Source organism: Danio rerio, chromosome 8, assembly GCF_049306965.1.
Source record: "Danio rerio strain Tuebingen ecotype United States chromosome 8, GRCz12tu, whole genome shotgun sequence".
Taxonomy (NCBI): Eukaryota; Metazoa; Chordata; class Actinopteri; order Cypriniformes; family Danionidae; genus Danio; species Danio rerio.
In genome coordinates this window covers 49576525-49601636 of record NC_133183.1, presented here as the reverse complement: position 1 = coordinate 49601636, position 25112 = coordinate 49576525, and the positions used below count along the sequence as shown (strand labels likewise).

At 36.7% G+C, this 25112-nt stretch overlaps 1 protein-coding gene across 20 annotated transcripts in view; it reads right to left on the bottom strand.

Annotated features, from left to right (window-relative positions):
* Nucleotides 1-25112, bottom strand: part of gpat2 (glycerol-3-phosphate acyltransferase 2, mitochondrial) — a 138844-nt gene that overhangs the window by 15340 nt on the left and 98392 nt on the right. For all 20 annotated transcript variants that reach the window (NM_001089380.2, XM_073909557.1, XM_073909567.1 and 17 more), the window contains 7 exons: nucleotides 23735-23817; nucleotides 20862-20980; nucleotides 20676-20746; nucleotides 15016-15280; nucleotides 5934-6076; nucleotides 5398-5475; nucleotides 1626-1751 (listed from right to left, as the gene is read on the bottom strand). In NM_001089380.2, coding sequence (NP_001082849.1) covers nucleotides 1626-1751; nucleotides 5398-5475; nucleotides 5934-6076; nucleotides 15016-15280; nucleotides 20676-20746; nucleotides 20862-20980; nucleotides 23735-23817 — 885 coding nt within the window. The remainder of the gene's footprint in view (nucleotides 1-1625; nucleotides 1752-5397; nucleotides 5476-5933; nucleotides 6077-15015; nucleotides 15281-20675; nucleotides 20747-20861; nucleotides 20981-23734; nucleotides 23818-25112) is intronic.

Below are 25112 nucleotides of genomic sequence, written 5' to 3'. Positions count from 1 at the left end.
TTGTGGGACTGCAGGGGTTATTATTAGGGATTATAGATAGCAAAATTTAGCAGGTTTTTTATATTTTTTTAAAGCATGACAGTAAAACACAAGCACCGTTATTAAAGTAATAAAACATGCTTGAGTGTTGTAAAATTTCGTAATAATGACAAAAAATACTAATTTGTGGATCTCCATACTTCCCTGTGCAGCCATGCATCAGGCATTAGGCCTTACTCCACAAGACGAGACACGAGATTGGGCTCACGAGAAGAAAACAAGATTTTTACACTATTTTTTTGAATAACTCTCTATGAAATGTATGAAGGTAAAATTGTCTTCTATTTTTAAAACAAACAAAAAAAAACTATTTAGGTGCTTTTTTAAATGATTTGTAATAATTGTTATTTTACTTCTATATGAATGAATTCTATGCTGTAAAGAAGTGTTTCTCAACTACGTTCTGGGAGGACCACTAGCTCTGCACATTTTCCATGTCTCCTTAACCAAACACACCTGATTCAGATCATCAGCTCATTAGCAGAGACTGAAAGACCTGTAATGGGTGTGACATACAAAGGAGAAATCCAAAACATGCAGTGCTGGTGGGCCTCCAGCAACATGGTTGAGAAACACTGCTGTAAAGGGCATGTAAAAAAATAAACTATTTGGCTAATATATGAATGGAAATTAGATTTTCAACTAAAAATAAATAAATAAATTAATTTATAAATAATAATCAATTAAAAAAAAATAAATGCAAAAAAAAAAAAAATTAGGTGCTTTATCAAATAAACTTGTATTGGATGTTATTTTACTTTTATTTTAACAAATTATGCCATTAAGGACATGCAAACACTGCAAAATGTTTAGCTATAAACTCTACTGACTGGCTTTTTCCCTGTACAATTTCACATGAAAAAGCGAACTCCTTTTCACAAATTGAACTTAAAATATGTAATCATGTAATTTTTAGAATTTCATAAAAATTTTTTTAGCAGTTTCACTTCCATTCTGCAACATTTCATGCCCCCGTGACAAACACTGAGCTACTGGATGCGAGATGATGGAATTTGATACCGCACGCCAAATAAAAAGAAAGTGTCAAACACACGTGTTTATGGCTTATCCTGGTGCAAAATGCGGCTAAAAGCCCTACATGATGGTAATAGTTTGATTGCAGTGTTTACATGTCTGTACTGCACTTCAATATTGTGACTATGTAGGAAGGAATACTACATGTGTCTTAATTCGATTTATGTTTATGGCGATTTTGACTTTAAGCATTTATAAAGTGCTATTCCATCATATGGTTAATGGGTGTGGTGGCAGTTGTAGCAATCTTTAAACTCCATGAAAAAAGCGGTCACAATCACTCAAGCATACGAGCGACGCCAAAGCACTTGACTTGCGGTTCAAATCTAATCGTGCCTCAATTCTTCGATGCTAAATTCACCCTTACATTCCATTATAACTTCACAACTCACAAGACAACTTTTCACCTTGATAAGAATTCTCAAATATATATATATATATATATATATATATATATATATATATATATATATATATATATATATATATATATATATATATATATATATGGTAAATTTGATATATTAAAAGATGTTTGCACAAGTGTATACCTTGTAGGTGTGTATGTCTGGTTCCTCACAGTCTGAATCGCTGCTCTCATCAGGATTGTCTGAAACAGTCCATGATAACACACCATGCCTCTTCATGAAGTCACACACCGGTGCATCTGTCTGGACCTACACCCACACACACACACAACAGTTTACGTCTCTAAAAAACACATACCAATAAGCTGCAAAATTATCAGTTTAGGGTTGAAGTGATCTGTATCCCCTCAAAAAAAACTTGCTTGCACCTTTTTATGTGTTTGTGAGTCAGTCAGCTGAAAACTGTGGCAGCACTCGAAAATAAAAAAACACAGCCCCGAATGGTCAGCATGTCAGAGATTAGATTGAGTCTGAGAGCTTGCTATGTTTGGGCAGTAGAGTGAAAACTGTATTTTTAGCCATGTCTCTGTAAATTCACTGTTTGTAGCTTTAATTTTGGGCATTGAAAAACTCTATTGAAAACACTACATTTGTGAAAGCCAGTTAACGTACAGTTTAAGTCAGAATTATAAGCCCCCCATTGATTTTGTTTTTCTTTTTTAAATATTTCTCAAATGATGTTTAACAGAGCCAGGATTTTTTTTTTTTTACAGTATATTTATAAGTCTTATTTGTTTAATTTTGGCTAGAATAAAAGCAGTTTTTATTTTTTTTTTAAATACCATTTTAAGATAAAAATTATTATTATCCTCTTTAAGCTATATTTTTTCGATAGTCTACAGAATAAACCATCATTATACAATAACTTGCCTAATTACCCTAACCTACCTAGTTAACCTAATTAACCTAGTTAAGTCTTTAGATGTAACTTTTACCCTATAGAGAAGTGTCTTGAAAAATATCTAGTAAAATATTATGTGCTGTCATCATGGCAAAGATAAAAAAAAGATTAAAAAAATTCTGACTTCAACTATATATTGACCAGGATGAAAATGTCATTACATTTATAAATATGCATCTGCTCAGTTGGTTTTGTAACACAAATATCAAATTAAAATGTGCTGTCACAATTACCAGCGATTTAATGTGTAATCAATGGAATACGGAACAGGTGCATGTCAGCGGTGCATGACTGGATGTGTAGTGTGGTGTGTGTTGTTATCTAGCGATCCGCATGTATACCAGCGATCTATTAGGATTAGATTGCTGTTGATTGTGACACTTGCACCTTTTCTTAAATCTTATTTAAGCACTTTTCAAGCAATTTTCAGGTGCATTTTCAAACTTTTCCAGTACTTTACAGATAAAGTAAATTATATATTTACATGTATACACAATTCAGCACATAATATCAGATGTTTGCCCCAAGCCTAAAGTATTCTGGTTTACTCTATTTAAATATTTAATTATTATTACCTCTTTAGTAAGGTAAATTATTAAAGCGATGCATTTTACAATTACAATAAAATCAGTTTTAAGCACTTTACCAAAAATCTAAACACTTTTAAACCCATAAAAACAACCTTGTTTCTCTCGGTCCTTTAGAGAAACAAACAAAAAAAAAAGTCTTATTTGCATAATATCAGTTTTTTCAAACCTCATGTATTTATTTAGTTTGTAGAACATAAAGATAAACATATCTAAACAGCAGCAATTCAGATGTAACAACTGTAAAATAATTATTTTACTTGATGTACATTTAAATTAATCACAAAAACAAATCACAATCACTCACATTCAAAATAAAAGTATGTGCAATGTTTACATCTTTTATGTCTATATAAATACACACAAGAATGCACATATTTGAAAACTAGTTTCTGCAGGTTTCTTCATGTCAAATTTAAGTCTTTTAAGACCATTTTAGGACAATTATGAATGAAATTCTAGACTTACAGATGCTTAGAATTTTTTTCTAATTCTCAAAACCTACCTAAGCTCGGACATATATATTTGGACATCGACACAATTCTAACATTTTTGGCTCTATACTCCAACACAATGGATTTTAAATGAAATGAAGATATGAATTAACTGCAGACTGTCAGCTTTAACTTGAGGGTATTTACATCTAAATCAGGGGAACGCTGTAGGAACTACAACAGTTTGCATATGTGCCTCCCACTTGTTAAGGGTCCAAAAGTAATTGGACAGAATAATATTCAAATCAAACTTTCACTTTTTAATACTTGGTTGTAAATCCTTTGAAGTCAACTACAGCCTAAAGTCAGGAACATATAAAAATCACCAGACGCTTGGTTACATTCCTGGTAGTGCTCTGCTAGGCCTCTACAGCAACTGCCTTTAGTTCCTGCTTGTTCTTGGGGCATTTTCTATTCAGTTTTGTCTTTAGCAAGTGAAATGTATGCTCAGTTGGATTCAGGTCAAGTGATTGACTTGGCCATTGCATAGCATTTCACTTCTTTCCCTTCAAAAACTCTATGGCTGCCTTTGCAGTATTCCTTAGGCCATTCTCTATCTGCACTGTGAAGCACTGTCCAATGAGTTCTGAAGTATTTGGCTTAATATGAGCAGAAAATATTGCCAGAAACACTTCAGAATTCATTCTGCTGCTTTTGTCAGCAATCACATCATCAATAAATAGAAGAGAACCAGTTCCATTGACAGCCATATATGCCCACGCCAAGTCACTACTACCACCATGCTTCACAACTTAGGATCAAAAACAGTTCCTTTCCTTCTCTATACACTTCTCTTCCCATCACTCTGGTACAAATTGATCTTGATCTCATCTGCCCTAGGATGTTGTTCCAGAACTGTAAAGACTATTTTAGAATGCTAATCTGGCTTTTCTGTTTTTGAAGCTCACCAATGGTTTACATCTTGTGGTGAATCCTCTGTATTCACTCTGGTGTAGTCTTCTTTTGATTGTTGATTCTAACACATACACCTACCTCCTGGAGAGTTTTCTTGATCTGGCCAACTGTTGTGAAGGGTGTTTTCTTTGGTCTTTCAGTGTTTCTGAGCTCACTGATGTGTTCTTTCTTTTTAAGAATGTTCAAAACAGTAGTTTTGGCCATGCCTTTCTGCTATCTCTTTGTTTTGTGTTTTCAGCTTAATGATGGCTTACTTGACTGATAGTGACAGCTCTTTGGATCTCATCTTAAGAGTTGACAACAACAGATTCCAAATGCAAATAGCACACTTGAAATTAACTCTGGACCTTTTATCTGCTCATTGTAATTGAGATAGTGAAGGAATAACACACTCCTGGCCATGGAACAGCTTAGAAGCCAATTGTACAATTACTTTTGGACCCTTAACAAGTGGAAGGCACACAAGCAAAGATTTGCAATTCCTACAGCGTTCACCTGATTTGGATGTTAATACACTCAAATTAAAGCTGTCAGTCTGCACCTAAAGCACATCTTTTTCATTTAATTTCAAATCCATTGTGTTGGAGTTTAGAGACAAAAATGTTACAATTGGGTCGATGTTCAACTATTTATGGACCTAACTGTAGAAATTAAAATATTTATGTAACAGAATTATTTATCCCACAATTATGTTTATGTGTGTTTGTCACATATACATAACAAACATGTAAGATACACACACATATTATGTCAAAACAAACTTTTATTTTGGATGTGATGATCTAATCTTTGCCCAGCACTAGTAATAAACTCTCTTAAATAAGTTGTAAATCTGTGTTACATAATATTTACTTGCTCTACTCACTAGAACCCAACAGACAGCCGCTGAAAAGTTAATTTAGACTAAGCTATGAAGAGGATTTTAAAGTGTACAATGTACAAAGCTTAACTGTGATCAGAGGATGAATGTATGTGTTTGTTAAAGCAGGTGTCTTTACCTCCTCCATAACCAGAACCCCACAGCGCACCATGCTGTCCACAACATCAAGAGCAAAGCTATGAGCATTCTGACACGGCTGAGAGAGAGAGAGAGAGAGAGAGAGAGACAAACACACACAGACGGACAGACATGAAAGAGAGAAAGACAGAGAGATAATTAGTTGTGTAGTGGTTTTGTTCTTGTTGACATTTCGCAGCCTTCACAAGTGTTTATTTGCTGATGCAAGTGTAAAATGCGCTGGCAATAATTACACGCGCTATTCCTGCCGCTGAAGAACCCTCGAACAGGAAACTCGATTTAAGAGACATCAAGAGGGAATAATAAAGGGAACAGATGGGGGAGCGACTGATCGATTGGACGTGTGAGAGAAACATTTGGAGAATGTATGAAAAAAATTAATGAGTTTTGTTTTTGTTTTTTACTGACTGGCTGAAGAGCAAGAAGGCTGGATGAATCACTACTAGCGCAAATGTGATTAGAAACGTCATAGTGAGATGCTGCGTTTATGTGTGAATGTGTGTGTGTGTGACTCACTGGTATGTATCCGGGTGAGAGTAAATGTGTGAGTTGGAGGCTTTTCTCTGTCAGTTCGTTCTGACCCAGAACGGCATCAAACTCCAGGTCTTCACCTCCTCCACAGCCTACAACCTCACTCAGCATGGCTGAAACAGCACACGCTTCACAAACACGCACACACACACACGCCTTCAGGATTAGCACTGTCAATAAACCCTGCTGTGGTGCAAACGTGACTCAACCCAAACATGTCCAACACCCTGAAGCGTCAGGCCCACTCAAACTGGGCACGTGCCCCCTCAGATTATTGAGCCAAGTTGTTTTTTTAGTTAGGTTTTTTTCAAAACATATGTGTATCTGGTACTATTAAAGAGACAGTGGCACATTTATAATAAAAAAAGGGAATAAAAGGGAAAAAACACTCAAATTGATTTGATTCTTCAGTAGTTTTTAAGCTGAACTCTATGGAAGAATACGAGTAGCAATATTCATTTTTAAACGTGATCTGCAAAATGTCAATGAAATATGTAAAATGGAAATGTAATTCTGTATTGATATTAGTTTTTTTATTTTATTTATAAGACACTTGTGGAAAGCTTGGTGCAAAATAAAATTACATTATATTCTATAACTTTTCCAACCACAGTTTTAGGGCTCTATTTTAACGATCTAAGCGCATAGTCTAAAGTGCATGGAGCAAAAGCAAGGGCATGTCCGAATCTACTTTTGCTATTTTAGGAACAGAAAAATACACTCTGCGCTCCAGTGCGTGGTCTAACAGGGTTGTGCTTATTATCTTAATGAGTTATGGGTGTGTTTTGAGCACAAAAAGTGCATTAAACCAATCAGAGTCTCATCTCCCATTCCCTTTAAGAGTCAGTTGTGTCACACCATGGCGCATTTGCTATTTACAGTACATGGCAGACTTTGTAAGTAAAAAAACTGAACGCTTTATTAGCGAGAAAACAGTTAAAATGTACATCTGCAGTGCAAGGATAAAGAACGAGCCTCCTCCATTCAGCCTCTTTACTTTCACTTTTAATCTTTCTTAATTTATTTTCGCAGATTAGGAAACGGTGTTGTACGCACTCCACTAAAGACATCCATCAGCCTACATACTTAGTTTTGCTTGTTAACCACAGATTTGCTAAAAACTATTTCTAAATTCTAAAGTCTAATTTCTAGCAAATTTATGTAGAAAATAATAGTTTTTGTAACATTTGAATTTTTTTCATATGTAAAGATATTTGTGTACTGGTGTACATCCTGTGTATTAGGTGTATTAAGCCAGTCAACTGGTACCGGCACGGTTCTTGCACCATTTTAAAAGTAAAATTTAATGCTTTTTAAGACCTTTTTAAGACCTCAACAAATATAAGTTAAGACCCAAAAATGTTAAAACTTCTTTGGAATAGGCTACTCAATTTAATGTTCTCATTAGATTTAAATGAATTGTGCCTTGTCACAGTATGGATAACCCACAGTACCTGCCTTTTGGGTGTCTGGTGGTGAAATGAAACTATTATAGCTGACTGTGAGGGGGCGTCTGAACTAGTGCTGTATTCAGGCTATAAAAGTTAGGTCCGATAGGGCCCGAACCCGACAAGTACATTCTGATTGACAGCTTTTTAAAAGCCCGAACCTGTTTATAGCCCGACATTATCCAAATGTGCACATGCACACAGCTTCTTTGTCTTTTTTCATGAATGATTCATTTATATGGGTTAACATTACTTTTTCATAACATAGGCTACAGGCCAAGTTGGAACAAAAAAATAAAATAAGTCCTTAACATAAAGTCCAAAACATTAATAATTTTGACATCTCAACACTCTAAATAGGCCTGGGTACAAACACTTAACCTTTAAATTGGCCAACGCACAAATAAAAATAAGTCTTTCTTAGCAAATTAATTAAAATAAATGATAAATGATGACGGGTATAATGAAATTAAGATAAAGGCTCTGTGGGAGTTATTTTGCCACTTCTCTTCACAATAAGGTGATGGTGCAGCCGAATAATAAAAGAACAATACCAGCATTAGCCTGTATACTATGACTACATTATGATTTTATGGTTTAATTAATATTTAATTATAATTTGAAATTCATAACACATCAAGATTAGGCTATGTGTTTTTGTGGGGGAACATTATTGAATCCACTGTATATGGCTTTAGTGCAGTCCTTCGCTTACAGAGCAGCACTGAACACCCTTTCACTGCTGCTGCTACTGGCCGGGATGCATAGATCTGATCTGGCTAATTTAGCATGTTTTGGGTATGATTGTTTGTTCATCTTTCACCAGTCAAGACCATTCATTTCATTTTCCATGACAGCGGTTTCAATGCAGCGAGTGAGCTCGTCATGTTCCCCGTCAGATCGCTGGACACTGCTCCTTAGTGCTCTACCGTAATACGCAGTATATGAGCGACTGCCGAAATACCTATGTGACTAGAATGACTAGTCTAGAATGACTAGAATGACTGTTCAAATTAAACTGGCAGCTGGCCTGACAGAAATTTCCTCTTTTTGACATATCAGTCATCTTTTGTTTCACCTTTGCATGGATGGATTTTAATGTTGTAACAAACAATTTGATTACTTCCTCGCGCTAATCGAAATGCATCACATGACTGTTCATTTACAGCGCAAGCCCAAGCCCGGCACAACCCCGCCTAAAATGATAGAAATAAAGTCTGACCCAACAAAGATCTTAAGCTCTAGTCTGAACTAGTAACATTGTTAGGTCGAGCTGCAAACCTGATAAACCTGGACCCGCTTTGACTAGCTGCTGCAACGTCCCATGCCTCCTTTCCTCCTTTCATGTGCGACTCTACGACTTTAAGCTCCATTGTCCCTAATGAAAAGGTCTTTTTGCAGAATTTACACATTGCCTCTTTGCCACGTCGTTAAATTGACACTTTCTTATCTTTGCATTTTGAACCTCACCTCGGCAACCGCATAATGACAGCACGCATGTGTAGACCGACGTAAGCGCCTGAAGCCGACCTACCGTAATAAGCTAATAAATCACGGAGCCTGTCATTTATCTCCTGTTTTACACACTTAAATTATCAACTCTTAGATTTTTTACGGTAGACCGTGGTGCTTCCCTATCGTCATTAAGCACACCGGCTGAAAATGTAATACCTACAGCCACTTTACAGTAAAATTTAAGACAATTTAAGACCTTAATTTCCCAGATTTTAATTTAAGACATTTTAAGACTTTAAGGACCCGTGGGAACCCTGACCGGGCCGCACAAGAAATCATTAATTGTTTTCGTTTGATTTATTACCTATGATCTTTTAGTGGAAAGATGACTGTATTCTCTCGTTTGCATCTCGGTCACTTGAGCGTCACAATGTAACACACAAGCAGCAAAATGAGTAAGAAACAGACGACTTTAGAAAATTTCTTTGCTAAAGGCAAAATGACAAATAAGGACCAATGAACTGGCAACTCATTTGTCAACAAATCGGGTGAATCCACCATAGCTGTGCAAGAAGATCACCTGTAAGAGATTGCAAAAGACAGTGGCCTTTTAGGGGCTTTTTGCATAGTGCGTCTTCTAGAGTTTGCGCAAGTACATTATTTTTAATGGAGGTGCGCGGAGTGACAGCTTGTCATCCTCTGAAAAAGGTTGAGGATCACTTTATTAAGCAATGTGTTAGCGTTTGGACTCACATAGGCACACAACTAACGCTCTCTGCGCTGAAGATTAGACCATCTTTTAGTTGGTCAATTGAGTCTTTTTAAATTGAGTCAATTGAGTCTTTTTCCGTTCCTCAAAGTAGCAACGTGGCAACGATGCACATTAACACACCTTCTTTTTAGACCAGCACACCCATGAGTCTACAAAGTGGCACAAATGTTTTTGCTATTTAAACAACGTGGTGCAAAACTTGAAAATTACAGTCTAATGCTGTGTTCACACAAGACTTGGAATGCGCAGATAAATTGCGATATTCGCGCATAAAGACACGTGAACATTTGAGTTTGCTCGCTTTATTCACGCGTTAAAATCCGCTTCATTCGTGCATCAAATTCACCTCATTTGCAAGTCAAATCCACTTCACAACAGATGTGGATTCGCATCATGGGAAAGGCTTCTGTCTGCCCAGTAACTCTAGCTTCGTTGCTAAATGGCTAAGATGGATTTTATTGACAAAAAAAACTGTGTTTATGTGCTTTATGAAGGCTGAGAAACAGCGGAGATTCATTTGGAGCCATGTCTGTGTCCATTAGATCCTTTCAAAGGTGCACCCAGCTCTGTGGGCACATAAACTCCTCCAGAAAAATAACCTGGATGATGGAAGCATTCAGCGGTGATTCTGACTGAGCCAAGCCCATTTTAATAAACTGTTGTCGGTGTGTGCAGAAGGATTTCTACCCAGAACACCAACAACTGGCGCTACGTCATAATCACATCCCCAAGAGCAAGTTCCTGATTGGTTAATGAGGCGCGAATGTCCTATAAAGGTCAGATTTTCACCTCAGACACGCAAAACGCTCAATTCGTGCTGCGCCATTCGCGCCCCATCATTCACGCGTATCGTGTCACAGGATGTCTATTTGCACCTTTGCATTGCCTAAACATGTAACTCACTCGTGCTTGACACCTTTTCCGCGTCTGGTATGAACACAGCATAAAAAAATTGCAATAAATCATGCCAAACACAACTTGCACTTTATTGCACCGGGTGTATGATAGGGCCCTTAAAATGTTTTTTTGCTTTTTTTTATGCTTTAAAAGTAGCAAAATTAAACTAAAAATGTAATACACTAATTTCAACTGGTTCACACACACACACAAAAAAAATTTAATGATTTGTTTACAAACCATCTATTACGAGAATGCATTTTCAAAGCCACTTTGGCTCAACATTCGCAATGTATTAATTTTTTTTAACATCTTAAGTGTATCAATGGACTAAAAATACATTTAACTCGCCATTTTGCTGCCTTTTTGCTATACCTTTAGGTCCAAAAGTATTTTAAAATACACATTGAATTTTGCTACAAATATCTCATTGTGTTATGATAAAAACACAATCCTAACTCTAAGTCTAAGGGCCCTATCATACACCCGGCACAATGCGGCGCGAGATGCAATGAAATTGTTGTTCAAATAGTTTTGAAACAAACCTTTGCGCTTAAAGAAAACTAATTATGTAGACTAATAGATGTTTGTGCGTACAATACTTTTCCTTATCCACAAATGTATTTTTCCGTTGTTAAAATAGCAAAAGTGGATTCTGACACGCCCTTAATGCTTTTGTGCCCTGAGCTTTGGACTTTGCGCCTGGATCGTCAAAATAGAGCCCTTAAGCAGGTCGCACACCAAAAGCGCCATGCATCACGCAGCGCCATGCATTTTAGAATTCTAAACATAGTTTTCTATCAGGATACACACACCAGCGCCGCAAGTTGGTGGCTGTTGGCGGCGCCCGGCGACATTTTTCAGCCGCGCCACAGAGCGCCATCTGATTAGTTTCATGTTAAATATCATTCGAATGTGCGCGTCTGGTGTGTGATACTTTAGACTGTCATGTGCGCGCCGTGTCGAGGCGCAGAGCGGCGCTTCTGGTGTGCGACCTGCTTAAGAGTGCTTTCACACTTTTTTCCGAACCTAAGTTACATTGTCCCCCATTGCCACCTTCTCGAATGGTTTGTGTTCACACAGTCTTTTTTCATTCTGAACTCTGATACGATTGCGTCATCGAGCACAAACAGTACCCCAGACCACCTCTTTCAGGCAGACTAGGGTACAGTTCTTGGGTGCACACCCAAATTCAAAAGACATCGTTTACACTAGCTAAACCTGCCGTACTTTGAAGTCAAACAAACCCAGGTGCAGACCAAAAGTGCTAGTGTAAAAGCACCCTAAATAAAAATAAAGGGCAAGTAACATTTCAATAATTTAGCTAACATTTCTGCCTGTATGTTACACACATTAATTCAATTTGGGTGTTACATTTTAAATACAATTTTGCAATGTATATAGTGTTAAATATACTATGAAATGTACATGTGAAAACTGTGGTTGGAAATTTCAAATAAATGGAGGAATTATGTTTCATTTTGCTCCATATTACGCCATGGAGAATGCAAATAGAAAACTGCATGCATTTTATATTGCTTTGTTGCATGTTATATTAACAAAATTGATTTTGATACTAATATGTTTCCATAGAAACCAATGTTATTAAATATAATTAACAAATGTTAAAGTAAAAAAAAAATACAATCTCCATATAAAAAAGCAAAATTTTTATTATAATAAAATTAATCAAAATTGTTATTAAATTGATAAAACATAAAAAAAAAAAAAAAAAAAAAAACATCCAAAATAATTAGTTTGTTTTCGCTAGTAATACTTAGCAGTGCTTCCCACATATACTTTCCCAGGCACATGTATATTAACCGCCACCTTTCCCGGTTTAGTAGCTTATTCTGTGTGCGCGAGACCTTTCAACACTCCCACAGACAGTCTCACATGCTCTGCAGACCCACAGAGATGCAACTTTTTGCATCCGGTCAGGGTTCCTAAATCTTTTAAAATGTCTGTGATTTGGTTTTGCTTTCATTTTCTAAGCTGTAGCTATTAAATGCGCACAGCCCCAAGAGCAAGAAAGACATTAAATAATTAAATCTTTAAATCTAAACGACTCAAAAAACTTTACTAAATTCTCGAAAATACATCTACATTGGCTGCAGATAATTTGTACACCATTAGTAATAGTTAATCAACGCATTTGTCTTATTTAAATAATCTCCATGTTTTATTCTTGTAATTATTATAATTTTTTAGAGATATTGTTTGTTTTTAATTCCCCTTTTCTGTTATTTATTTCTCACTTTCTGTATATTTTATTCATTTGATGTCAATATATTACATATTTTACACATCTAAAATGATTTGCCAATACTGTACAAAACATTCTGCCAATAAAGAGACCTGAACCTAAACGAGAGATAGAGAGGAGCAGATTTAACCTGTCAGTGGTTGCACATGGCCCCTGCATACCATAAAAATAAGAGAAATAGTGGATTTTGTTTTTTATTTATTAAAAAAAATATATTTTTTTTAAATCATTAACCTATTGAAATTACCCTTATTAATAAAAAATTGCGTTTAAAATCAAATGATATTTTGTTTGTTGCATAATTAACTATTTATGCGCTGTAAAATGTGTTTTAATCTGGCTACCACCGCAAGTGCATTTTAAACCTGTGTGAAGCACTGCTTAGGTATATACAAATATAGTTTTTTGACAAGCAAAACTAAAAAAGGAGGACTTGCATTTTTTTTTCATTTGGTTTGGATCATTTCTTGAAACAGGAATTACATTCTCAACACTATAAGGTTGTTTTGTAAAACAGTCTTACAGTTTAGCACAACGCTATAGCTCGCTTGCAAAAGCTCATATATTTCCCAAAACTGTTTACTCGTGTGTCAAAACTAAATTTCATTCTCATTTAAACAGTTAGTGCCCCCAAAATCCTTTGTCCACTTGGCATTGCATAATCAATTTAAGTCAAAATGTTTAGTTGTTTTGTCACTATCGCAGAGGACCATTGAAATATCCCTCGTCCACCTATCAGTCTTAGCCCAGTTTTTGAAAAAGGTTACTCAACTGTTTTTTTTGACTTTTGACAGAATTCAATTGTGTATAAAACTAAGTGAAGTTTCATAAACTAATTTTGAAAGGAGCATGTGATATGATTGAGCACTGCTGGCCACTCATCCGTTATCAGTAATAATCCAATCAGAGTGATCCTAGCTTAATATAAATGGATCACTTTCTTCTTATTGCTCTATCGTCGTTTTGGAAGAATCCCGCCTTCCACGCCATCTCCTCCTTTTTCTCCCCTTTCTAAAGGGAGAGCTATCAAGACCTACCTAATCTCGGATCCCCTGATATGCTTATTGACGGGGCGCACTGGGCTCAAATATCTCAGGGTTCTCTCCCGGGAAAGCATGCCAAACCAGCTATAAATGCCAAGCATATCTAGGTGGGAACTCTTGATATAAAATAAATTTATAAGATTTATAAAAAATTTTAGTTTAAGAGTAGCCTCCAAAGTTTGACATCACACAATGCACTCATACAGGCAAGAAAATTGTAACCATTATCAATCACACACAAAGTAATTTCCACACATCAGAATAAAGCAAAATATACTGTAATTTAAACACACAAACAAAAACAATGAAAATTATATGCAGCCTACACTGCTTAAATGGTCATCTGAAATGTGTGAAGTTCCTCCTTTGTTAATCAAGTTCTAGTTTCACCTGACTGTCAGTTGCTGTAATAAATGTATCAAATGTTCCACGGATTCATATATGGTATTCATAGTATTATGGTCTTGACTAATTTTGACAATTGAACAGACTATTGTGCATTTGATGACTTATACAATGAAATGACGCTGACATATTTTTTGGCGAACAACCATTGAACTGAGAATCAACAATCAGTTTAAATCAACTAAATCTATTCACTTGGAAATTGTGCTAAATGTCAGCTACCTGTACTTAATCATTTGCAAACATGTACTTAGATATTTGCAATTTGATTAAATGAATGAGAAAATCTCTTCTGTGAAAATTTGCCAAGTGGTTTGGAGTTTTGTCCATGTTGTTTTGAGAATGTAATTCCTGTTTCAAGAAATGATCCAAACCAATGGAGAAAAACGGTAATATGTCAACCAGAACAAGTAAAAAAATTAATAATTATGTTTTTATTAATAATCTGTTCTTTCACTCCTGTGCTTGATTCGTGTACTTTGTCCACCAATTCCACCCACTGCTTCTTTTTAACCAGATTTTTTGACGTTCGTTTTTATGCGAACACAATGGTCATTATTGCATCACAAAACAAATGTTGAAAATGATCATGACAGGCCTAACGCAATCCAATAAGCCAACACGACTAAGAGCAAATGACAAATTTTTTCTTGAGTCATCTTGTTTAATCTTGCCATGTTCCACTAAATAAGCCAGGACTCCCACTAAAAAGATATGTGCATGACACCTGCCAACATTAAGTTTCCTTGCCTCCATTCGATCTCCAACACACAAAGCCTACCTCCTACAGCCTCGTGTATGAAGACACGAGTGATCACATCGCACTGCTTGCTCAGTATGAGCAGAGAGTCTGGATCGGACCGTGGTGCAATGATGGGCTCTCCTGTAGGTGGAGCCGCAGCCAGAAGCAGATACGGGCGTAGCAGAGACACCGCGTGATGTACCAGCCCAACCAGAGAGCCACCGAAACCCACGTCTGTGTTTCTGAACAACACCTCCTCCAACAGCCAGCAGATGTCCCGGCACAGCATGGACACACGCACGCCCTGAGAAAGAGGGAGACGATCATTAGCAGACTCATTAAAGCGTGCAGAATTATGTTAGACATTTGTGTGAATCATCTACTGCTACTAGATGAGTAATAAACCAGTTAATGCACTATTATAAGAGTGTTCAGATCCTAGATGGCCCTAATCAGCAAATGCGAGTCCCTAAACGGCACAAAATAATGCAGTATATGAGTTCATTTTCAGAAGCATTTAGATTATGATGCTAGTAATAGTGAAACTTTTATACACATATACACTTATTTAAATACATACTTTACATGCCAATTTGCACATAACAGCTGCACATAAAACATTGTATATAGTAATATACCTGTACAAACACTTGTCAATTTGTATATTTGCATTCACTACTCACTTTTATTTTAAAAATATATTTATTATTTGTTTTTTGTCCTGTCTTTGTAATTCTGTTGCACTGTAGAAGCTCTGTCACAAAAACATTCCTTGTATGTGGAAACATACCTGGCAATAAAGCTCTTTCTTATTCTGAATGTGTGTTTAAGTTAATTCGTCTCCCTAAGTAAACAGTTGTAAAATTACTTGTGATGTAAAGCAGGGGTTCCCAAGCTTTTCTGGTCGCAACCCCCAAAATAACAATGCCAGTGACTCACGACCCCCAATATCCTCTGAGGTGGTTATAAATATACAAACGCGCAGACACCAATATGCACAAATCTATTTTGTGTTTAATTTTGTAGAACGCAGTCAGAGACCTCCATGTTTAGGCCTGTATTTATTTTTAAATGTATGTAACTGCCGTATAGGTGACAGAAATTGTAACCTGGTGCCATAAAACCATTTTTTGGATATGCCAAAAGGGGAAGGAGACAAATGTAGTTTGCTTTCTATTCATTACAAAAACAGCACTGCAAAAAAACTTTTGTTTTTAACAAACAGAACTTAGAACCTGTAATTACATTATAAATAAAATGGGGAAATAATCAGCGGAATAGTAAATAGTAAATTATTCAGTACTATGAAAAATTCACTGTTGTATATTTACTAAATGTATATTTCTAACATTATAATTTGTACAACCCATATTTATTTTTAGTCTCATTTTCAATACATGATTCAGTTATTCACTTTTCATTATTCACTATTCATTTTTGATGGCTGGTTAATTGCCTATTGGTTAATAATGTAATTGCTGCCTACAACTTTCATTTTGACTGTCAAGTTAAACACGTATGATGGTGATTTTATTCTTTACCATAAACATCAGTGGTTATATCTAAGATCATACGAAATCTGCGAACGCAGAATTGTGCAGATTTCTGCAGATTTTTAGCCCATCATTATTTCTGTTTATTTATTTGTGTAAATGTATGTAAATTCATATTTATTCCGTTTTTAAATGAACTTTAGTTATATTATTGACTAATATGAAAATGTTCATAAGATTTATTTGCAATACAGTTTATAAAGTAATATTTTCTGTCTTTTAGTAGAGATATTATATGAGAGACTTGCTTTGTTTTTCAAATTAAGTGGATCTAATTGGATTTGCATTGTGGACGTTAAATACAAGTTTAAAAGGTATTACTTTTTATTTTATAAATTAAGGTTTTATGAGACTCTCAAAATCATTCCGCAAAAATCTGCAGACTTTTACCAAAATTCTGCGCAGAAATAGCAAAAAATTTCTGCAGATTCCATCTGGCCCTAGTTATATCTAAACTATAAACTGTTATCCCAGTACTGTAATTTGACTGTTTGTAGCGCAAAACGGTCAATGCGAGCACACATTAAAGAAGATGCCCAGAGGCGATATGAACGTGGAGCTGCTTATTGCTCTGTGAACAATAATAATTTTTTCATCACTAGAGCTGGAGCTGCTACTTGAACCATCCATGCTTGTTTGAGTCACCAGTAACTTTAACATCAAGCGTGTGAACTTTCTCTCTTCCTCTTCTTCTGTGTTACAAGCGGGTGTTGGAAGCTTTAAGTTGTGTAGCGCTATCTAACGTCAAGGAGTGATTTTGCATACTCCTCTGCTTGACGCTAGTGAAAATCGCTTGGGTTTGAATGTGGAAAAACGTCTCGTAAAATGGTGTGTGTAGGAGCCTTAAAAACCCACCACATCCCGAATAACCTACCACAACTTCCTCCATCATATTTTACAGGATAGCCAAATTGCTTTCATACATGTGATTTGAATGACGAGAAAAACGATCTTTCTCAATTGTTACAAATTTAGTAAAGTAAAAAAAAAATTAATCCGCAGGTGTTACGAACCGTGGGTTGTGGGTTGTGTTTATTTTTACTTAACTTTATTTTTATTTTATTTACACAACTATTAAATATTAGTTCCAATGCAATAGTTTATAACTGAAAAAGGTATGTACATCGTGTTTTACATTAAGACATTCTAAAGTACCAGTCATTAATGGCAGATCCTAAAATAATGAAACTGCGCAAAAGATGTCTCCATGAAAGTCTGGGCAATCGTGTCAGACTGATTGGATTAAAACCTATGAGTTTGACAGTTTTGTTGACTAGATCTGGGTCTGTGCTGGACAAGATCTTTCATCTATCTACTTCATTTGTGTGCTTTGCTTTCATTTGTCTCCATGCCTATGTATCACAACACCCTAAACACATATATGACATACAGTGCAACACTGCTCTAGTTAGACTTCTCAAGACTTCTTGCTTAAGACTTCGCTCAAGACTTTTCCTAAAAAACTTCCTTAGGATGACTGCAGCACAGCCAGCTTGTTCTCAATATAGAATCCTGCTAGAAAAACAAGATTCCTTGTCTTCACTTTTAACTTAACAACAATGTCCAATTCTTAATAAACTCCTTCCTTCATTCATTCATTCATTCATTCATCCATTCATTCATTCATTTTCTTTTCAGCTTAGTCCTTTTATTAATCTGGGGTCACCACAGTGGCATGAACCGCTAACTTATCCAGCATATGTTTTACACAGCGGGAAGCCCTTCCAGCTGCAACCCAACTCTGGGAAACATCCATACACACTCATTCACACTTATACACTATGGACAATTTAGTCTACCCAATTCACCTGTACCACATCTTTGGACTTTGGAGGAAACCAAAAAGGAAATTAAAATTAAAATGGTCGTGCCCAACTGAGTCTGGTTCTCTCAAGGTTTTATTTTCTTCACTCCCATCAGGTGAAGTTTTTTTTCCCTCTCCGCTGTCGCCACTGGCTCGCATGGTTCAGGATTGGTAGAGCTACGCATCGATGAATTTGCTCTTTAGTGTTTGAACTCTCAGTAATGATTAAATCACACTGAACTGAGCTAAACTGAACTGAACTGAACTTAAACACTAAAAACTGAACTACACTGTTCCAGTTACTATGACCATTTATGTGAAGCTGCTTTGACACAATCTACATTGTAAAAGCGCTATACAAATAAAGCTGAATTGAATTGAAAAAAACAGAGCACCCGGAGGAAACCCACGCGAACGCAGGGAGAATATGCAAACTCCACAAAGAAAAGCTAACTGACCCAGCCAGGGTTCGAACCAGCGACCTTCTTGCTGTGAGGCGACAGCACTACCAACTGCGCCACTGCGTCACCCCCTAATAAACACTTTGATTTTGTCTATTTTGTACAGTGAAAATCTAAATTATAGAACACACTAAACTTTTTACTGGCCTTGACAATGAAAACTAAATGATAGCCCGGGGCCAGACACATGTTTTAGCCACATTAATAATCTTGGAATTAAGAACTAATTTAATTTACTAATTTACTAATAAATTTACTAATTTATTGTTTTTTTTTTTTGGTGAAACTTTTCTTATAATGTAGATTAATGACATGTAACTTTAAATATTTAAGTACTTATCTGTTTTGATTTCAATTATTAAAGCTTACAGCTCATGACTATCTCATGATTTTATAATCTTTCCTAAGCTCAAATCAAACGAAATGTTCAAGTTGTGAAAATTTTGTAATTTATGCACTCAAATCTGGGTTGGTGCTCCTTTAGCATGAATTACTGCATAAATGAGGTGAGGTGATCAGCCTGTGGCACTGCTGAGGCGTTATCCAAGCCCAGATTGCTTTGATATGATTGGATCTGTATTTTTGGGTCAAACATTTCTCATATTTCTCTTGATAATACCCCTCAAATTCTGGATGTGTTTCACATCAGGTGATATGGCTGGCTAATCGAGCACAGTAATATTATGACCAGCAAACCAGTTAGTAGATGTTTTGGCAAAAGAAAACCAGTATCTCCAATTAGCTTGTAAGCATGAAATACTCCAAAATATCCTGGTAGACGATTGTGTTGACTTTGGCCTTGATAAAACACTGTGGTCCAACACCAACAGATGACATGGCACCCCAAATTATCACCGTCTGTGAAAATTTTACACAGCAACAAGACTTTGTCCCACAAAAATGGGTTTTAATCTAAAAAGAGGACTCTGGACCAGTGAGCAGCAGTCTAGTTGTTTTTGTTCTTGGATTTGGCAAGTCTGTTTTGATGTTGTCTCTTGTTCAGTTGTTTGGAACTAGGAATGCAACGGCTGTAGCCTTTTCCTGGAGCCATGTTGTGTCTCTTGTCTCCATTCCATTCCTTGTGAAGCTCTCCCAGGTTTTTGAATCGGCTTTGTTTCACAATGTTCTCAAGGTTTCTGCCATCCCAGCTGCTTGAGCACCCTTCCCAACCACATTTGTTTGTTCCTCCCCAAGTCAATACAGCCAGCCCTTTTAAAAAATGACCTTTTGTGGCTTACGCAGGGTCATCTTCTGGTTAAGGTATAGCGTTCCGATCCAGACATATCAATATTTTTAAAATGACTTATACTTTTAAAGGTAATTTAAAAGTAATTTGATTAGAATAATTAGTTACTTTGTAACTAATTACACTCAACACTGCATGAGGCACAACATTAGCTATCGGTAGGGCCAGATGGATTCTGCAAATATTTTTTGCTATTTCTGCACAGAATATTGTTAAAAATCTGCAGATTTACGCAGCATTATTTTAGGAGTATCATAACTAAAACTTAATATATGAAATAAAAAGTTTAATGTTTACATTGCAAATCCAGTTAGATCCACTTATTTAGTAAACAAGGCAAGTATATCATATAATAAATTAACTAAAAGACAGAAAATATTACTTTACAAACTGTATTGTAAATAAATCGTATGAATATTTTTATATTAGTCAATAATATTACTGTAATTAACTAAATAAATATACATTTACACACATTTAGACAAGTAAATAAATAGACTCAATGATAGGCTAGAAATCTGTGAAATTCTGCGCGCGCAGATTCCGTGTGGCCTAGTTATCGGCTTCAAAATATACTTTTTATTATTATTGGCCAAAACTTGCATACTGTAGCAAGAGACATTGTTAAAACATACCTTGCGATGCTTGTGAAGCAGCAAACAGGATACAAGACTGGTAGACATGACAGCCATATTTGTAGTAGAGGCTAAACGAAAAGAAAGAAAAAAAAAAAAACACACAAATCTTTTCCTCGTGAATTAAACACAACTAAAGTGAAAGTGTTTGTTCTTTTACAGTCAGCATGTGTCAAACAGACTTACAGTAGATGAGATGAAGAGTCAGAGCGATAGTCTGCTGTCTATGAGCTGGAGGGAGTTCAGGCATAACAGCGTCTGGGAGGAGCCAGGAAACATCCTTCTGGCTGAAGATGGAGTCCATCCTGACGAAATAAACGACCACATTTCATTTTATTACAACATACTCTGTCTAATATATAGTTCAGAGGCGTACGCGCTGTCACTCTCTCAAACACCTTCAGGACCTTGATCTCGGCATTAAATTTACATTACAGACCTCAGCAAAACCTTCTATGACTGTGTCACCTGACTATTCATTGTTCTCGTTCCCTAACGTGTTCAACAAAAGCCTTTACAACAATACATTATTATCAGCAGTCAAAATGCAAATGTCAAGTCCCGCGGGGCTGAGTCTTCATGATAAGACCTCCCTGCTGCGGATCCTCCGTTTTAAAACATATAACGGCCCCTCAGGCATTAGGAAGAGCCTGGAGAGCAGATGAGAAGCTCTTTGTAGGTTTTCCTGGAGATTCCAACTCATTACGAGCCAGGGATGGAATAACAAACTACTTCTTCCTGCGCTGCTTGAAAGGGAATGCAATGTATAGATGTTTAATGCTTGTGGCTCCAGAGGTCTGATTCAGCAAACTGAAGACTTTGTCATTTCGAAGAAAGCAATATGTTGAACTGGCTGAAAATTGGACTGAAAGGCATCATCCATCATCTTCAACTCAGCTTCCTTCTGTCACTATTTACTCTTCTTGTTCTTGTTTTTTCTTGTTTTAGTCTTACCAGTTTTGCACGTCAGATAAACGACACAAAAATGGATAAGAACTGGGGTGTAGGTCCGGAACTCTGGGGAAATCTGCAATGTTGGTAGAGTGCTGAGTATTTACTAGGACATTTCTTGATGATCCCTTTCATAATGCTAAAGTGGTTGCTAGGCTTTTCCCATAGATGGGTTGCGGCTGGAAGGGCATCCGCTGCATAAAAACTTGCTGGATAAGTTGGCGGTTCATTCCGCTGTGGCGACCCCGGATTAATAAAGGGACTAAGCCGACAAGAAAATGAATGAATGAATGGTTGCTAGGCTGTTCTCTGGATGGTTGTTAGGGTGTTGTGTGGTTGTTAAGATAATAAAATCAAGGAGGTTGTTAAAAAGTTCTCTGCAGTTAATAGGACATTCCCTGGTTATTGCTAGTGTGCTCTGGGTGGTTATTAAGAAAGTGCTAGGGCTTGCTGTTTAGATTTTAGGGTGCTGTTATGTTTAATGGTTGCTAAGACATTGTAAGGTGGTTACTAGATCATTTTGGCTGAGTGTTAGGATGTTTGGGTAGTTGTTGGGGTGTTGTGTGGTTGTTAAGATGGTTGCTAAGACATAGCTAGGTGGTTACTAGATCCTTATGACTGAGTGTTATGGTGTTCTGGGTGGTGTTAAGACAGTGTTAGGTGGTTGCTAGGTCATTTTGGGCGGCTGCTGGTGTTCTGGTTGGTTGCTAAGACATTGTTAAGTTGTCAGGGTGTGGTGTGTTCGTTAAGATAATGCAAAAAGGTTGCTAAAAAGTTCTCTGCAGTTGATAGGACATTCCCTGAATGTTGCTAGTGTTCTCTGGGTGGTTACCAAGAAAGTGCTAGGGGTTTGCTGTTTAGATTTTAGGTTGCTGTTATTTTAACTGTTTGCCAAGACACTGCTAGGTAAATACTAGATCATTTTGGCTGAGTGTTATGGTGTACTGGGTGGTTGCTAAGACATTGTTAGGTGGTTGCTAGGTAATTCTGGGTGGATGTTATGGTGTTCTGAGTGGTTGCTTAGACATTGTTAGGTGGTTGTTAGGTCATTTTGGATGGATGTTATGGTGTTCTGGGCGGTTACTAAGAAAGTGCTGGGGAGATTCTGTTTAGATTTCAGACTGCTATTATGTTAAATGGTTGCTAAATCATTTTAGCTGAGTGTTATGGTGTTCTGGGTGGTTGCTTAGACACTGTTAGGTCATTAGGGTGTTGTGTGGTTGTTAACATAATGCAAAGAGGTTGTTAAAAAGTTTGTTGCAGTTGACATTCCCTGGTTGTTGCTAGTGTGCTCTGGGTGGTTACTGAGAAAGTACTAGTGGGATGCTGTTTAGATTTTAGTTGCTGTTATGTTAACTGATTGCCAAGGCAAGGCATTTTGGGTAGATGTTATGGTGTACTGGGTGGCTTCTAAGACAATGTTAGGTTGTTAAGAGTGTTGTGTGGTTGTTAAGATAATGCAAAGAGGTTATTAAAAAGTTTGTTGCATTTGACAGGACATTCCCTAGTTGTTGCTAGTATGCTCTGGGTGGTTACTAAGAAAGTGCTAGGGGGTTGCTGTTTACATTTTAGGCTGCTGTTATGTTAAATGGTTGCTAAGACAATGCTAGGTGGTTGGTAGGCCATTTTAGGTGGCTGTTATGGTGTTCTGGGTGGTTGCTAAGACATTGTTAGGTTGTTGTGTGGTTAAGATAATGCAAGGAGATTGTTAAAAAGTTTGATGCAGTTGGCATTCTTTGGTTGTTGCTAGTTGCTAGTGTGCTCTAGGTGGTTCTAAGAAAGTGCTGGGGGTTGTTTAGATTTTAGTCACTGTTATGTTAACTGATTGCCATGACATGGCTGTAAAATGCTGTTATGGTGTTCTGGGTGTTTTCTTAGATGTTGCTGGGTGTTTGTTAGATCATTTTGGGTGGCTGTTCTGGTGTTCTGGGTGGTTCTTTGGATGTTGCTGGGTGGTTTCTAGGTCATTTTGGGAGGTTGTTGCTGTGTTCTGGGGTTGGAAACACTGGGGAAATCTAGAATGAAGCTCTTTTGTCTTTGACCATATGGGCTGACAGATGCTGGGGGAGAAGTGATGAGGGATGCAGGAACAGAGGTATTGAAGAGACCTGTTGTGCACAATGGCGGTCATTAGCAGGTCCTGTAGGGGGCGCCCTCCATCCACACGACACTTTCCACTCTCACACATCTCCTGAGAGACAGAGAGAAAGAGAAAGAACGAGGGAGACTGTAAAAACTTTTCCACAGAGGCTGCTTTGGCTGCATAAATTGAGATGTTGCATTAAGGTTGTGATTCTTCGCTGGTTTCGATTCAAAACCCAAAATTTGGAAAGCAATTGGCAGTTCTGAATGCATCTAAATTCAAACATAAAATGTATTAGTTTACCTTAAACTGCATACATACAACAATGCAGCTTTGGTGGCTACATAAATATGATAACTAATGGGATACTAGAAGGACATTTATCAACATCAGTTCTGTCTGACATATAAACAATTACATGCTAATTTAAATATGCTCAGTATGTGCTCTTTGGGTCTTGCTGCATAAATGCAATCCAATAGCTGCCATTAGATTAGTTAAGATTAATTAAACAATATATTTGTTAAAAATGCATAAGAATAAAATAAATAAACTGAAATGTCTTGTTGTTTGATTGATAACTTTAATAGCTTAAATGAACAGTCTACACTGGGGTGACTGTTGGGGTGAATGAGGATAAAATTATATTAAATAGAAAAAACTTTATAACATCTAGACTTTGACTATGTTAATGCATTTTATTTTTTATATTGTTTGCATTTTTGTCCTATTCATTTTATTTGTTCTACTAGTATTGTTTTACTTTTTTAACCATAGACAGAGCAGCTATTTTAAACAAATTTTTTTTGTTTAAATTTGTTCATTCATTCATTCATTTTCCTTCGGCTTTGTCCCTTCATTCATAAGGGGTTGCCACAATGGCATGAACCACCAACTTTTCCAGCATATGTTATACGCAGCAGATGCCCTTCCAGCTGCAACCCAATACTGGGAAACATCCATACACCCTCATTTGCGCACTTACACTACGGCCAATACTACGGCCAATTTAGTTTATTCAATTGACCTATGCAACATGTCTTTGAACTGTGGGGGAAACAGGAGCACCCGGAGGAAACCCGCGCAAACACGATGAGAATTTGCAAACTCCACTCAGAAATGCCAACTGACCCAGCTGGGACTCGAACCAATGACATTCTTGCTGTGAGGTGACAGTGCTAACCACTGAGCCACCTTTTCGCCCACTTTTTAATCATATATTGTGAAATATACTGTTTAAAAGTTTCGGCTTAAGTTAACCCCTCCATTTTTCAGTTTATTTCTATTTTTAGTTTAGATTTGGCCTAAACATACACTTAGTTTGACAAACTACATATAATATGCATATATCACCTAGATCAATGGTGTCAAACTGAATTCATGGCGGGCCGCAGCTCTGCACA